This window comes from Bubalus bubalis, chromosome 3 (assembly GCF_019923935.1).
Source record: "Bubalus bubalis isolate 160015118507 breed Murrah chromosome 3, NDDB_SH_1, whole genome shotgun sequence".
Taxonomy (NCBI): Eukaryota; Metazoa; Chordata; class Mammalia; order Artiodactyla; family Bovidae; genus Bubalus; species Bubalus bubalis.
The window spans coordinates 27,365,959-27,382,028 of record NC_059159.1 but is presented as its reverse complement, the minus strand read 5'-3'; the positions used below and the strand labels follow the sequence as shown (position 1 = coordinate 27,382,028).

The 16,070-nt window shown below is 38.6% G+C and overlaps 1 protein-coding gene across 9 annotated transcripts in view; it reads left to right on the top strand.

The window, feature by feature from the left end:
* SPAG9 (sperm associated antigen 9) overlaps positions 1 to 16,070 on the top strand; it is a 150,997-nt gene that overhangs the window by 94,835 nt on the left and 40,092 nt on the right. For all 9 annotated transcript variants that reach the window (XM_044939115.2, XM_044939114.2, XM_044939113.2 and 6 more), the window contains 2 exons: positions 113 to 212; positions 11,658 to 11,779. In XM_044939115.2, the coding sequence (XP_044795050.1) occupies positions 113 to 212; positions 11,658 to 11,779 (222 nt within the window). The remainder of the gene's footprint in view (positions 1 to 112; positions 213 to 11,657; positions 11,780 to 16,070) is intronic.

Below are 16,070 nucleotides of genomic sequence, written 5' to 3'. Positions count from 1 at the left end.
TCTCTGAAAATTTTTATGATCAAATGATGTATTTACAACCATAGAAACAATTTTCATATCAGGGGCTGTATGTGTTATATGCGTTATTTTTGTTATCTTGTCCTTTTCTAAGGTTCTGCTGAAAATGAAGAGAAGTCAGAAGTTCAGGCAATCATTGAATCCACTCCTGAGTTGGATATGGACAAAGATCTCAGTGGATATAAAGGCTCAAGGTATTGTTCAAGTCTAACTGGGATATCTTACTTCTTTCCTTTTCCCATCTCCCCTAAGCACATTGCTGTTCCCCGGTCTCTGACCAGATAAAGTGCATTCAGATGTTTTGCTGAAGAAATGTTGATGTTATATTTAAGTTTTCTCTTTTTGAAGCCAGACCTTGTACATAATTTACATGTTCTGTGAACTGTTACCTTTGTAGCATCAGGGACTAGAAGCATGAAGAAGGATGGGGAAAAAAGACAGTGAAGGAGTATTCCATAAAGGAATAGTCCATGGTTTGTGGAACTTGGGAAAACATAAAAGCAAAAGTGGGGAAAGTATAATTTGAAAAAACCTACTCCTTCCTCCAAATCAGGAAGAAGAGAATGTATTGCCTTCAAAACTGTAATGGTTTCATGACTGCAAGAAATTAGTCTTATTTTAGTATCATTTTACATGGGGAGGCTGTTTAGTGATTAGAGGAGAATGGTTGTGTATCATCTTAATGAAGGTCGTCTGAATTGGAGTTCTCCAGGCCAGAATACTGGAGTGGGTAGCTGTTCCCTTCTCCAGGGGCTCTTCCCAACCCAGGGATCACACCCAGGTCTCCCTCATTGCAGGCGGGTTTTTTTTACCATCTGAGCTATCAGGGAAACCCTAGGATAAGACTATATGCATTCTAATCCTGACCTGGATTTGAATCTGAGGTAAGTTTCTACATCCATGAAAGAAAATTATGATAATACCTTACATGATTGTAAGGAGTAAATGAATCAATATATGTTAAATCATTGGCAGAGTGCCCAGTTCAATAAAGGTTAGCTAACATTTATATATGTTACCATCTGAGCAACCAGGGAAGTATTTTGTTATTACCATTTAACCTTAATACCATTTAACCTTAAAAACCATTTAAATTAATACTTAACTTAATGTACCATATATGTTACATTATATATGTTACCATCATATAATTTTATCTTAATTATAACCTTACGAGACGGATGTCCTTCCCTTCACATATAAAGAAGCTCAGAGTTGTATACTATTTTGTCCAGACTAACAAGAGGTGGAACTAGCATTCAATCTAAGACTTTGATTTCAAAGGCTGTGCCCTATTAAAATATTTTTTTATTGTTTATTTATTTAAGAAATTAAACAATGCAGTGTATAAAAAGTGAAATTTGCTTTTCCATCCTCTCCTAAACCTACTTATTAACACTTGTGCCCACTTATCATTTTGAACCTCTTTTTAAAAATCAAAAACATATTTTTATTAGAGTAAAGCATATATATAGTATTAAGGTTAAATGGTAATAACAAAATACTTCCTTGGTTGCTTAGATGGTAAATAATCTTTCTGCAGCGCAGGAGACCTGGGTTCAGACCCTGAGTTGGGAAGATCCCCCGGAGAAGGGAATGGCTACCCATTCCAGTATTCTTGCCTGGAGAATTCCATGGACAGCGTAGCCTGACAGGCTATAGTCCATTGGATTTCAAAGAATTGAACACTACTAAGCAACTAATACATTTTTTTTTCAATGTATGTATGCATTGAATGGTAATACAAATGGTCAAATGGTAATACAAAATATGAAGAGCCGTAGTAGCCCCTTGCCTCTACTGACTCTTCATTCCCATTCTCAAGAGAATATCTCTTATCACCTCTCATGTCACTTTGCGTATTTATCTTCAGGTATCTAAATCACATCTTCATGTGCTATTCTTTGGTCTCTCTCTTTTTCAATTGGGATTCTGTGAGAAAATCAAGTCCTAATGCCCTACAGCACCCCATTTGTATAGTGAATTAACTATACTCCATGTGTCTAAAACAGTACTAGCTATGTACTTTCTTTGAAAAAATAGAGCAAGTAGTCACTCATCATTTTCTGAATTCTGTGGATCACATTAGGACCACGGGTTTAAAAAATGCTGTATTATTAGCTGTTGACTTTATAGTGAAAGATGACAAGGACATAGCTATTTAAACCATCATCTTTCCTTTCATATTTCAGTTAATTATATTTCAGTTTCATTTAAATTAAGATTCACTGTTTGTATCATTATGATTATATAAATACTAACAACAGCCTACTCACAGATTATGCTATGATTACATTTCCTTTCTTTTACAACTTTGATTTTCTTTAATTTTTAGTAAAGCCTCAGGTTTTTTTTGTTTTTATTTTGTTTCTTTTGCTTAGGTTTCTATACACCTATCACTAATTCGCTGACAGATACCCAACAAATCATAAATGTAAACATTCTCAAATGGCCAAATATAAAACCAGTTTCTTGGCAGCATTATTTCCATTCTCCAAAGGTAGACTTTACTGTGTTTGCTCTGGTCCTGGAATTTGCTCTCATTTTCTTGCTGGGAGTTCTTTTCCTGTCTCTCCTCTGTCCTGTTTCCTGGGCACCACGTCATCTTGTTGCTGCTGCTGTTGTTCAGTTGCTTAGTCATGTCTGACACTCTGCAACCCCATGGACCTGTCCTTCACCATCTCCTGGAACTTGCTTAAACTCGTGCATTGAGTCAGTACGGTCATCCAACCATCTCATCCTTTGTCACCCCCTTCTCCTGCTTTCTGTCTTTCCCAGCATCAGGGTCTTTTTCAATAAATTGGCTCTGTGCATCAGATGGCCAAAGTATTGGAGCTTCAGCTTTCAGCATCAGTCCTTCCAGTGAATATTCAGGGTTGATTTCCTTTAGGATTGACTGATTTGATCTTGCAGTTCACAGGACTCTCAAGAGTCTTCTTTAGCACTACAGTTCGAAAGCATCAGTTCTGTGCTGAGCCTTCTTTATGGTTCAACTCTCACATCCATATATGATTACTGGAAAAACCATAGCTTTGACTAGTTGGACCTTTGTCCACAAAGTAATGTCTCTGCTTTTTAATACACTCTCTAGGTTTGTCATGGCTTTTCTTCCAAGGAGCAAACACCTGGCTGCAGTCACCATCCCACATTGATTTTGGGCCCAAGAAAATAAAGTCTTTTTTTTTTTTTGAAAATAAAGTCTTTTACTGTTTCCATTGTTTCCCTATCTCTATTTGCCATGAAGTGATGGGACCAGATGCCATGATCTTAGTTTTCTGAATGTTGAGTTTTAAGCCAGCTTTTTCACTCTCTTTCACTTTGATCAAGAGGCTCTTTAGTCCTCTTTGCTTTCTGCCGTAAGGGCGTTGTCATCAGCATATCTGAGATTATTGATATTTCTCCCAGCAGTCTTGATTCTAGTTCATGCTTCATCCAGCCTGGCATTTTGCATGATGTACTCTGCATATAAGTTAAATAAGCAGGGTGACAATATACAGCCTTAACATACTCCTTTCCCAATTTGGAACCAGTCTGTTGTTCATGTCTGGTTCTAACTGTTGCTTCTTGACCTGCATACAGGTTTCTCAGGAGGCAAATAAGGTGGTCTGGTATTCCCATCTCTTGAAGAATTTTCCATAGTTTGTTGTGATTCACACAGTCAAAGGCTTTAGCCTAGTCAGTGAAGCAGAAGTAGATGTTTTTCTGGAATTCTCTTGCTTTTTTGATGATCCAGTAGATGTTGGCAATTTGATCTCTGGTTTCTCTCTAGAAACTCTGTTGCAAACAGCCTTTTCCAGGAAGGCTACTAGGAATATGTTTGGCCAAAACAAAGGCATAAATCCAGCTTTTCTAAATCCAGCTTGTACATCTGGAAGTTCTTGGTTCACATACTGTTCAAGCCTAGCTTGAAGGATTTGGAGCATGACCTTGCTAGCATGTGAAATGAGTGCAATTGTGTGGTAGCTTGAGCATTCTTTGGCATTGCCCTTCTTTGGGATTGGAATGAAAACTGAACTTTTCCAGTCCTGTGGCCATTGCTGAGTTTCCAAATTTGCTGGCATATTGAGTGCAGCACTTTAACAGCATCATCTTGTAGGATTTGAAACAGCTCAGCTGAAATTCCTCAACTCCACTAGCCTTGTTTTTAGTGATGCCTCCTAAGGCCCACTTGATTTTGCACTCCAGGATGTCTGGCCCTAGGTGAGTGATCACACCATTGCAGTTATCCAGGACATTAAGATCTTTTTTTGTATGTGTATTTTTTATATGTGTATGTATTTACTTTTTGTGTGTTTATCTTTATTGTATGTGTATCTTCTGTGTGCCAGCTCTTCTGCTTCATGTCCTCTTGCTTCTTGACTTATGCCTTTGTTTTGGCCCAACATATTCCTACTAGCCTTCTGGAGAAGGCTGTTTGCAACTAAGATTTTTGAGAACTTGAATGTGATATATGTCATTTAAAGGGATGATTCATAGTTTGATTGACTACAGAATTCTATATTGGAAAATCTTTGTAAGTTTTCCTTCAGAATTGTGAAGACATTAATTCATTATCATGGTCAGTTTGGAGTGTTGCTATGTGGACTCTTGCTTTTTTATATATATTCTTTGTAAGCTTTAGGATCTTTGTCCCTATTTGTTGTTGCTTTGTTTTTTCCTTTCTAAAAATTCATGATGATGTAGGGGTCTTCTTCTGTATCTGAAGTAACGTGTTTCATCTGCAAATTTTTATTTCCAGTTGAGAACTTTTTTCTTTATTTCTCTTTGTCTTCTCTCTTTCTGGAACTATTAGGTAGATACTGAACATTTTGAACTGACACTCATAAATCCCTTTTCCCTCTTTTTTTCTATCTCTTCTATTTTTGTTGTACTTTCTGGATGATTTCCCCAACTTTATATCTCAACTGTCATCATTTTTTTTCCTTAAAAGCTTTTTCTTGGATGGTCACTTTTTATAACATCCTACAATTCTCTTGTGGATGTAGCTTTATTATGAAAATAAAATTATTGTGATTTTTTTTTCCCCCAAATTTTTGCTGCTGTTTGCATTCATTGTCTCCTTTTATTCTGAGTACCCTTTCACAGTCCATGACTTTGGGGCTTTAATTTTTATAATGGAAGCTTTCTTTGGATGTCTGGTGCTTTTTCTCTGTTTTGCTCATACTTAAGTAAAAGATTAAAAAGAGATGGCATAACTACACAGAAGAATTATATACAGAAAAGGTCTTAATGACCCAGATAACCACGATGGTGTGGTCACTTACCTAGAGCCTGAGATTGTGGAGTGCAAAGTCAAGTGGGCCTTAGGGAACATTACTAAAAATAATGCTAGTGGAGGTGATCAAATTCCAGCTGAGCTGTTAAAATTGCTAAAAGATGGAGCTGATAAAATACTGTACTCAATATATCAGCAAATCTAGACTCACCAGTGGCCACAGGACTGGAAAAGGCCAGTTTTCATTCTAATCCCAAAGAAAGACAGTGCCAAAGAATGTACAAAATACCAAACATTTGTGCTCATTTTGCATGGTGGTAAGGTTACGCTCAAAATCCTTCAAGCTAGGTTTTGGTTGTACATGAACTGAAAACTTCTTTAACTCAATGAAACTACGAGCCATGCCATGTAGGGCCACCCAAGACGGATGGGTCATGGTGGAGAGTGCTGACAAAAAGTGGTCCACTGGAGAAGGGAATGGCAAACCACTTCAGTATTCTTGTATGGAGAACCGCATGAGCAGTATGAAAAGGCAAAAAGAGAGGACACTGAAAGATGAACTCCCCAGATCAGTAGGTGCCCAATATGCTCTGGGAGACCAGTGGAGAAATAACTCCAGAAAGACTGAAGAGATGGAGTCAAAGCATAAACAACACCCAGTTGTGGATGTGACTGGTGATAGAAGTAAAATCTGATGCTGTAAAGAGCAATATTGCCTAGGGAACCTGGAATGTTAGGTCCATGAATCAAGGCAAATTGAAAGTGGTCAGACAGGAGATGGCAAGAGTGAACATCGACATTTTAGGAATCAGTGAACTAAAATGGACTGGAATGGGTGAATTTAACTCAGATGACCATTATATCTACTACTGTGGGCAGGAATCCCTTAGAAGAAATGGAGTGGCCATCATAGTAAACAAAAGAGTCTGAAATGCAGTACTTGGATGCAGTCTCAAAAACAACAGAATGATCTCTGTTCATTTCCGAGGCAAACCATTGAGTACCGCAGTAATCCAAGTCTATGCCCCAACCACTAATGCTGAAGAAGCTGAAGTTGCACAGTTGTAAGAAGACCTACAAGGCCTTCTAGAACTCAAGTCCAGAAACGATGTCCTTTTCATTATAGGAGACTGGAATGCAAAAGTAGGAAGTCAAGAAATACTTGGAGTAACAGGCAAATTTGGCCTTGGAGTACAGAATGAAGCAGGGCAAAGGCTAATAGAGTTTTGCCAAGAGAATGCACTGGTCATAGCAAACACCCTCTTCCAACAACACAAGAGAGGACTGTACACATAGACATCACCAGATGATCCATACTGAAATCAGATTGATTATATTCTTTGCAGCCAAAGATGGAGAAGCTCTATACAGTCAGCAAAAACAAGACCAGGAGCTGACTGTGGCTCAGCTCATGAACTCCTTATTGCCAAATTCAGACTTAAATTGAAGAAAGTAGGTAAAACCACTAGACCATTCAAGTATGACCTAAATCAAATCCCTTATGATTATACAGTGGAAGTGAGAAATAGATTCAAGGGATTAGATCTGATAGACCTAGTGCCTGAAGAACTATGGATGGAGGTTCACGATGTTGTACAGGAGACAGGGATCAAGACCATCCCCAAGAAAAAGAAATGCAAAATGGCAAAATGGCTGAGGAGGCCTTACAAATATCTGAGAAAAGAAGAGAGGCTAAAGGCAAAGTAGATAAGGAAAGATATATCCATCTGAATGCAGAGTTCTAAAGAATAGCAAGGAGCGATAGGAAAGCCTTCCTCAGTAATCAGTGCAAAGAAATAGAAGAAAACAATAGAATGGGAAAGACTAGAGATCTCTTCAAGAAAATCAGAGATACCATGGGAACATTTCATGCAAAGGTGGGCAAAGAAATGGTATGGACCTAACAGAAGCAGAAGATATTAAGAAGAGGTGGCAGGAATACACAGAAGAACTATACAAAAAAGATCTTCACAACCCAGATAATCACAATGGTATGATCACTGACCTAGAGCCAGACATCCTTGAATGTGAAGTAAAGTGGGCCTTAGGAAGCATCACTATGAACAAAGCTATGGAGGTGATGGAAGTCCAGTTGAGCTATTTCAAATCCTAAAAGATGATGCTGTGAAAGTACTGCACTCAGTATGCCAACAATTTTGAAAACTCAGCTGTGGCCACAAGACTGGAAAAGGTCAGCTTTCATTCCAATCCCAAAGAAAGGCAATGCCAAAGAATGCTCAAACTATCACACAATGGCACTCATCTCACACACTAGTAAAGTAATGCTCAAAGTTCTCCAAGCCAGGCTTCAATAGTATGTGAGCCTTAAACTTTGAGATGTTCAAGCTGGATTTAGAAAAGACAGAGGAACCAGAGATCAAATTGCCAACATCCGTTGGATCATCAAAAAAGCAAGAGAGTTCCAGTAAAACATCTGCTTTATTGACTACACCAAATCCTTTGACTGTTTGGATCACAACAAACTGGAAAATTCTGAAAAAGATGGGAATACCAGACCACCTGACCTGCCTCTTGAGAAATCTGTATGCAGGTCAGGAAGCAACAGTTAGAAGTGGACATAGAACAGCAGACTGGTTCCAACATCAAGGCTGTATATTGTCACCCTGCTTATTTAACTTATATGCCGATTACATCATGAGAAACTCCGGGCTGGATGAAGCGCAAGCTGCAATAAAGATTGCTGGGAGAAATATCAATAACCTCAGATATGCAGATGACACCACCTTAATGGCAGAAAGTGAAGAAGAACTAAAGAGCCTCTTGATGAAAATGAAAGAGGAGAGTGAAAAAGTTGGCTTAAAGCTCAACATTCAGAAAACTAAGATCATGGCATCTGGTCCCATCTCTTCATGGCAAATAGATGGGGAAACAGTGACAGCCTTTATTTTTGGGGGCTCCAAAATCACTGCAGATGGTGACTGCAGTCATGAAATAAAAAATGCTCCCTGGAAGAAAAGTTAGGATCAACCTAGACAGCATATTAAAAGGCAGAGACATTATTTTGCCAACAAAGATCCATCTAGTAAAAGCTATGGTTTTCTCAAGTAGTCACGTATGGATGTGAGAGTTGGACTATAAAGAAACCTGAGCACTGAAAAATTGGTGCTTTTGAACTGTGGTGTTGGATAAGACTCTTGAGAATCCCTTGGATATCAAGCACATCCAACCAGTTCATCCTAAAGGAAATCAGTCCTGAGTATTCATTGGAAGGATTGATGCTGAAGCTGAAACTCCAATACTTTGGTCACATGATGTGAAGAACTGACTCATTGGGAAAGACCCTGATGCTGGGAAAGATTGAAGGCAGGAGGACAAGGGGACGACAGAGGATGAGATAGTTGCATGGCATCTCCAGCCCGATGGACGTAAGTTTGAGTAAACTCCAGGAATTGGTAATGGACCAGGAGGCCTGGCATGCTGCAGTCCATGGGTTCGCAAGGAGTTGGACACAACTGAGCAGCTGAACTGAACTGAAAACTTCCAGATGTGCAAACTGGGTTTAGAAAAGGCAGAGGAACCAGAGATCAAAGTGCCAACATTAGCTGGATCATACAGAAAGCAAGGAATCCTAACAGAACATCTATACTCCTGCTTCACTGACTACCCTAAAGCCTTTGACTGTGTGGATCAGAACAAACTGTGGCAAATCTTAAAGAGATGGGAGTGCCAGACCACCATACCTGTCTCCTGAGAAACCTGTAAGTGAGTCAAGAAGCAACAGCTACAACTTTAAATGGAACAACTGACAGGTTCAAAATTAGGAAAGGAGTACTACAGTGCTGTATATTGTCACCCTATTTGACTTACATGCAGAGTACATCATGCGAAATGCTGGTCTGGATGAATCGCAAGCTGGAATCAAGATTGCTGAGAGAAATATCAACAGCAGATATGCAGATTATATCCCTGTAATGGCAGAAAGTGAAGAGTAACTAAAGAGCCTCTTAATGAGGGTGAAAGAGGAGAGTGAAAAAGTTGAGTTGAAACTCAACATCCAACTAAGATCATGGCATGCAGTCCCATCACTTGATGGCAAACAGAAAGGGAAAAAGTGGAAGCGGTGATGGGTTTTATTTTGGGGGGGCTCCAAAATTAGTGTGGATGGTGACTGCAGTCAGAAATTAAAACACTTTTGTTCCTTGGAAGGAAAGCTATGAGAAACCTAGACAACATGTTAAAAAGCAAAGACATCACTTTGCCAACAAAGATCTGTATAGTCAAAGCTCTGGTTTTTCCAGTAGTCATGTATGGATGTGCGAGTTCGGTCATAAAGAAGACTGAGCCCTGGAGAACTGATGTCTTCGAATTTTGGCGCTAGAGTAGACTCTTAAAAGTCTCTTGGACTACTAGCAGATCAAAGAAGTGAATCCTAAAGGAAATCAACCCTGAATATTCACTGGAAGGACTGATGCTGAAGCTCAAGCTCCAATACTTTGGCCACCTGATACAAAGAACTGCTCATTGGAAAAGACCCTGATGCTGGAAAAGATTGAAGGCAAAAGGAGAAGCAGGCAGCAGAGGATAAAATGGTTGGATGGTATCATCAACTCAATGGATATGAGTTTGAGCAAACTCTTGAGAGACAGGGAAGGACAGGGAAGCCTCATGTCCTGCAGTCTTAGGGAGTTGCAAAGAGTTGGACACAACTGAGCAACTGAACAACAACAGAGTTTTGGCGTTTGTTGTAAAGAATCTGCCTGCCAATGCAGGAGGCCTAAGAGACACGGGTTCTTTACCTCAGCTGGGAAGACCCTCTGGAGTAGGAAATGGCAGCCCACTCTGGTATACTGGCCTGGAAAATCCCATGTCCAGGAGTCTCGTGGGCTACAGTCCTTCGGATCACCAAGAGTTAAACACGACTTTAGCGAGTGAACAACAAGTAAATGATATTGATTCTTCAGTTTTCTGCCTATAACATTTGACCTTGGCTTCGGTTGTTCAGGGAGTAATGCCAGGAAAAGGGAGGTCTTACTACTCTGGAGGGTTGGATTTAGGTTCTTACACTGCTTCTTGTACTTACTTTCATCCCATCCCTCTATCTTAATGTTTCTCTTGCATACTTCTGTCTGCAGATTGCTGGTTACGTCAATTCCTAAGCTTTTCATGAATTTTGGCCGCATACTTTCTCTCTAAACACTGCTGGGTTGAGTTTCAGCTTAGTCTGGTCAGTTAAATCAGTTTCTAGTGTTTACCCACATGTTTTCCATCTTACAGAGTTTTGTTCATGTTGTGTCTGCTGTAGGTTCTTTTTCTGTTCCCTCTGTCCTTGTGGGCAGATACTTTTTACTGTCATTTTAGTTGCATTTTTGAATTATTGTGTGATAAATTACTATCTGCACCATATTTAACTGGAAATCTTGTGCAGACTTTTCTCTGTTAATGTCACATGAATGCTTAGACACTCACGTTTCCCTATTCCCCCATACCGCTTCAAAAAGGGCCTACATGCACTGCATTGCAACTTGCTTTTTAGAAGCACCTCATTATAATGGGTTTCTTTCATTTTTGAAGCTCTATTTTAATGTTTTTAAAGTTAAAATGTTAAACTTTTAGATGTATATGTAACTTATTTCATCTGTGCCCTTTTAATGATCACTTAGGTTGTTTCAACTTTTGCTGCTCTGACCATCCTTTTACATACATAATTGCCTTCTTGTGACAGCTTTTGTAGGATTTTTTATTAAAAAAAAAATCTTTTTTCCCCATACCACAGTGCTTGCAGGATCTTAGTTCCCTGACCTGGGCCACCACAGTGAAAGTGCCAAGTCCTAACCAGTGGACCACCAGGGAATTCCCTGTAGGAGTATTTTAGACATCAAGTCCTTGGTCGCTGGGTATTTGCATTTCAAATTTTAGTAGATCGTGCCAAGTTGCCCTTAAAAGAGAAATAAAATGGCCGTTGCAGTTTATATCCAGATAACATAGATTATGGTAAAGATCATGGATTCTGAAGCCTGGTTGCCTAGGTTTGAGTTCTGCCTGTTTGACTCATTTGCTGGATGATTTTGGCAAATTCCATAACCTCTTTAGTTTGCTCTTCTGTAAAGCTGTGATAAGAGCAGTAGCTCTTTTGTAGAGCAGATGTAGTTTTAACAAGGTAATCTAGGAAAGGACTTAGACCACCGCCTGAACAATGCAGAATAGTGCTCTCTCTTAGCTGCTGGTTTTGTTTGTGTCTGCTAGGATCTGACCACAAAAACATTCTGTATTTTCTTCACTAGTTCTCTCCGTGGAATATAATGAAAATTTCTTAGGGAACCTGTGAGAAAGTCTTTTAAATTATATTTTATATTAAATATTACAGGTTAAAAATTCTTATGTAACTTAGCCTTTTGTGTTCATTTTGCACTGTTAAAAACATCTTTGACATATCTGTTGATTTGGTTTTGTTTTTGTTGCCTAGCACTCCCACCAAAGGCATAGAGAACAAAGCTTTTGATCGCAATACAGAATCTCTCTTTGAAGAACTGTCTTCAGCTGGTTCAGGTCTAATTGGAGATGTGGATGAAGGAGCAGATTTACTAGGTATGATAGTTTATCTGAAATAGTATCATACTGTTTTAAAAATAGATTTTTTAAATGATATAATGGAACATTTCTTAAAAATGTCCCTAACTGGGGCTTCCCTGACGACTCAGTGGTAAAGAATCTGCCTGCCAATGCAAGAGACCCTGGTCTGATCTCTGATCTGGGGAGATCCCATGTGCCACAAAGCAGCTAAGCCTGTGCACCACAACTACTGAGCCTGTTCTAGAGCCTGGGGGCCGCAACTACTGAGCCCCCATGCCGCAAGTGCTGAAACCCGTGTGCCTTAGAGCCCGTACTCCACAGCAAGAGAAGCCACCACAGTGAGAAGCTTGTGCACTACAGCTAGAGGATAGCCCTTGCTCGCCCGCAACTAGAGAAAAGCCCGCACATCAAGGACCCAGCACAACCACAAATACACTTAAGAAAAAAAAAAGTCCCTAACTGTCCAGTGGGGCAGGGTTATTGTGCTTTTAAGCAATTAGTAGGAATGTATTCTTTGAAGTCATGAAAGTTTTAAATGAAAATGTCTTTGCATATGGATGCATTTAGAATTGAATTACTTTTTAGTTTGTATTTTGAATTCACATACACAATTTATTGAACTCCTTCCTGCTATGTTCTGAGAACAGTATTACATATAAGAAACTCAGTGATATATGTATACATGTGGTTATATATAGATGTATAGATTTTATGGATTGATGGATAGTTACTTCCTGGCTTAAATAGAGTTCATTAAATTCACTTGACTTTTCTGAGATTTCAGAGTATTCTGTTTTAGCTTCTTGAGAAATATGTTAGAGTTTGTGTTGTTGAAGATTATCTGGTTTGAAAAGGATACTGTATTTGGCTCTTCTACTATTGATCTGGTTTGTTGTTGTTGTTCAGCCGCTAAGTCTTGTCTGACTCTTTGTGACCCCATGGACTATAGCCCGCCAGGCTCCTCTGTCCATGGGATTTCTCAGGCAAGAATACTGGAGTGGATTGCCATTTCCTTCTCCAGGGGATCTTCCTAATGCATAGATTGAACCCTGGTCTCCTGCATTGGCAAGCAGATTCTTGACCGCTGAGCCACCAGGGAGTGAATGACCTTTGCCAAATATCTTAACCTCTCTGGGCATTAGTTTCTTTGTGTATAAAAAGAAAGACTTGAGCTCTAATTCAGGGGTTGGATAGGCTGCAACTCCTGGATTATTTGTGTGTACAAATAAAGTTTTATTGGGACACAGCCACACTTTTTTTTTTTTTTTTTTTTGAAAAAACGTTTTATCTTTGATTTTGGGCTTCCCAGGTGGTAAGTGGTAAAGAATCTGCCTGGCAATGCAAGAGATGCAGGTTCAGTCCCTGGGTCAGGAGGATCCCCTGGAGGAGGAAATGGCAAACCACTCCAGTATTCTTGCCTGGAAAATCCCATGGATAGAGCAGCCTGGTGGGCTACAGTCCATAGGTCTCAAAGAGTTGGTCAGGATGGAACACACACACATGCACACACACACACACACAGACAGACACCCACACAGACAACCACAAATAGTAGTTGCTTTTGCCCCACAATAGCAGAGTTAAGTTGTCCCTAACAGGGATTATGTGGTTTACAAAGCCTAAAATAATCACCATCTGGGCCTTTACACAAAAAGTTTTCAACTGCTCTAAGTGATCTTTAAAGTTTCTTTGAACAATAATTACATGAATGAGATTTTCCTGAGGGTCCAATGGTTAAGACTCTGTACTTCCACTGCAGGGGACATAGGTTCGGTCCCTAGTCAGTAAACTAAGATCTTGCAAGTTGCACCATGAGGTCAAAAAAAAAAAAAAAGTTTACATGAATCTGACTCCTGTCAATTAGCTTTGATGTGCCTTTCTTTATAACTTAAGACCTTATAGACATTTAATACATTATAGTATTAAAAATCTATGCCTTTGGAATGGATTCTGGTCTCCAAACATTTTTGTATCCCTTAGTAATTCGGTATAGATTACACGGTTCTTAAAAGGTGCTTGTTTGTCAATCTTGTGGATACAGAGAGGTGTTGCTTGCATTCATTTATGTCAAATTCATTGATTACCAGTTATGTCCTCAGTAAGTACTTTTTGAAGGAAACACAGTTTCTGTCTACACAGAGCCCATAGGCTTATTTAAGTAAGAGAGATTGAAAGTACATTAATAAACTTAGTTAGGTATAGACTCCCACCACTAAGTAAAACATTGGAAGCTTTGAATGAACTTGGATTTTTCAAGGATATCTTAAGGATTAATTCTTAAGAAGCACTCCATTTTTACATTTAAATTTATGCTCTAACTTTGTTAACATTAAATTGTGCATGAAAAGTTCCTTTTAAGATTTGATATAAGAAACTGATTTCCTGCCAAAATTGAGGAACAGATGTAAAAAAAAGTTAGAAAAAAGAATTTTTAATGTTCAAACACATTCTCAAATTTATATATAGTAAAGCACAGTTTTTTGTTTGAACAAATGCATAGAATTGTAGAGCCACCACCAGAATTAATATATATCACCTCTCAAAAAATTCCTTCATGCTTCCCCTTTGTAATTTGCCAGACTGAAGTACTTTTTACCCTCTGCTTCCTTATAATCCAGTATTGAATAATATCATTATTGAGGTTGGTGGCCCTAAACTTAACTTCCTTGTAAAGATGTAAGAAGCCACATAAAGTTTAGAAATAGTTGTCATCTCTTAAATCAAATATTTTTCCCAAAGTTTCCATTCTTTAAGTCAGAAAATTAAGCATAATAAATGGCTTAAAACAAAATCTGGATTTCCTTTCCACTTTGAAAAAAAGAAATAAACTGTAAAGTACTCTCTTTTCAGCCCTTTTGCAGATATTTATATATTTACCTGGAAAATGTTCCAGATTTGAAGTTTTCATATATTACCTTAAGTGATTTAAGCCTATATGAATACTTTTGGTCAAAAATATTAAATGAAACCTCCAATGCACGTAGTTGTTCCTTGGCTTCTCTTCTGTTTTATTCAGCAATAGTAATTGCATTGTAATACTCACGAACTGGAACATGGTTAAACTGGTAAAATTGATTCCCAAAGTTCCTTAACTTGTCTTCAGTTGATAAATAAGTCCATTTCTATAACTCATTATTCATTTTACAGTTACTGTGTTATTGTAAAACTCTTCCCTGGTCTTTGTAATCATTATGCATGTACTCAGTTTTAGATTACATTCTTCAAATTTTAATAGTTTAAAAAAGATAATCCCCCACAGTTTGTCCTTTATCTTGATTGATATCTCATTCTTTGACTTTATTTCCAGTGATTGTTTTCTCCATTCACTTTTGTCACTTACCCCCCATGGCCACATTCTAGAACTTGTGAATCATACATTAATTCATCCTATTCTTGAGATTTTCTTTAATTTTCTTACTATTGGTTAAATTTTATTTTTTCAGTTTCACTATTTTAACTAACTTCTTCCTGTTATCATTTAAACATGTTCTGGTCTTTACCATTTTAAAATAAAACTACTGCCCTCTTTTGACTCCATATCTTTAGTACCTTTCCACCAGAGGACTCTCCTCCCATTTCCAGCCATGGTTTTTTGCAGCAGTATCAGTGAGGCAGGTGTCTATTATGTGCCTGGCACTATTCTAGATTGATATACCAGTGAATGAAACAGACTTCTTGAAAGTGTGTCTGCTTTTAACAGGCAGGATTTCCCTAGCCTCACTTGCGCCTCGTGTGACTGCAGTCTGTCATTCTGCCCCACACTAACCTTCCCAGAAATAGCCTTCTTGTTTGCTATCTCCAGCAGTTCCTTCTCAGTTATTTCACATGACTTCTCAAATAACATTTGTCTTTAAACAGTCTTTGCTTTGGGTTCTGTCTTATCTGAGTTCTCTGTATTCTTTCCTGCCTCTGATGATTTCTTTTCAGTCTTTGCAGGATCCTTTCTCTGCCCAGCTTTCAGATGTTCCTAGTCCAGGCTTGCTTCCATGTTTGGGATGTCTTATTTGCTCTTGTTTTTTCTGGGTTTTCATGGCTCATTGCTCCAAACTTTTTCTTTCCATCTAAGATTTTTCTATAGCACCAGACTGTTACTTCCAAATAGCACTCTAGACCACTTCTAAGATGATTTGTAGAGCTTTGTAGTTAAAACTCAGTTCATCAGCGTATTTCTTTATGTCCCCCAAGGCTGTTCTTATATCAGCATGTATTAACTCAATGAATGACCTCACCATCAACTCATTTCTCCATCCTAAATCTCTCTCACTTCCCTCAAAACTAGTCATGAGGATTTTTTGCCTCCTTCCTT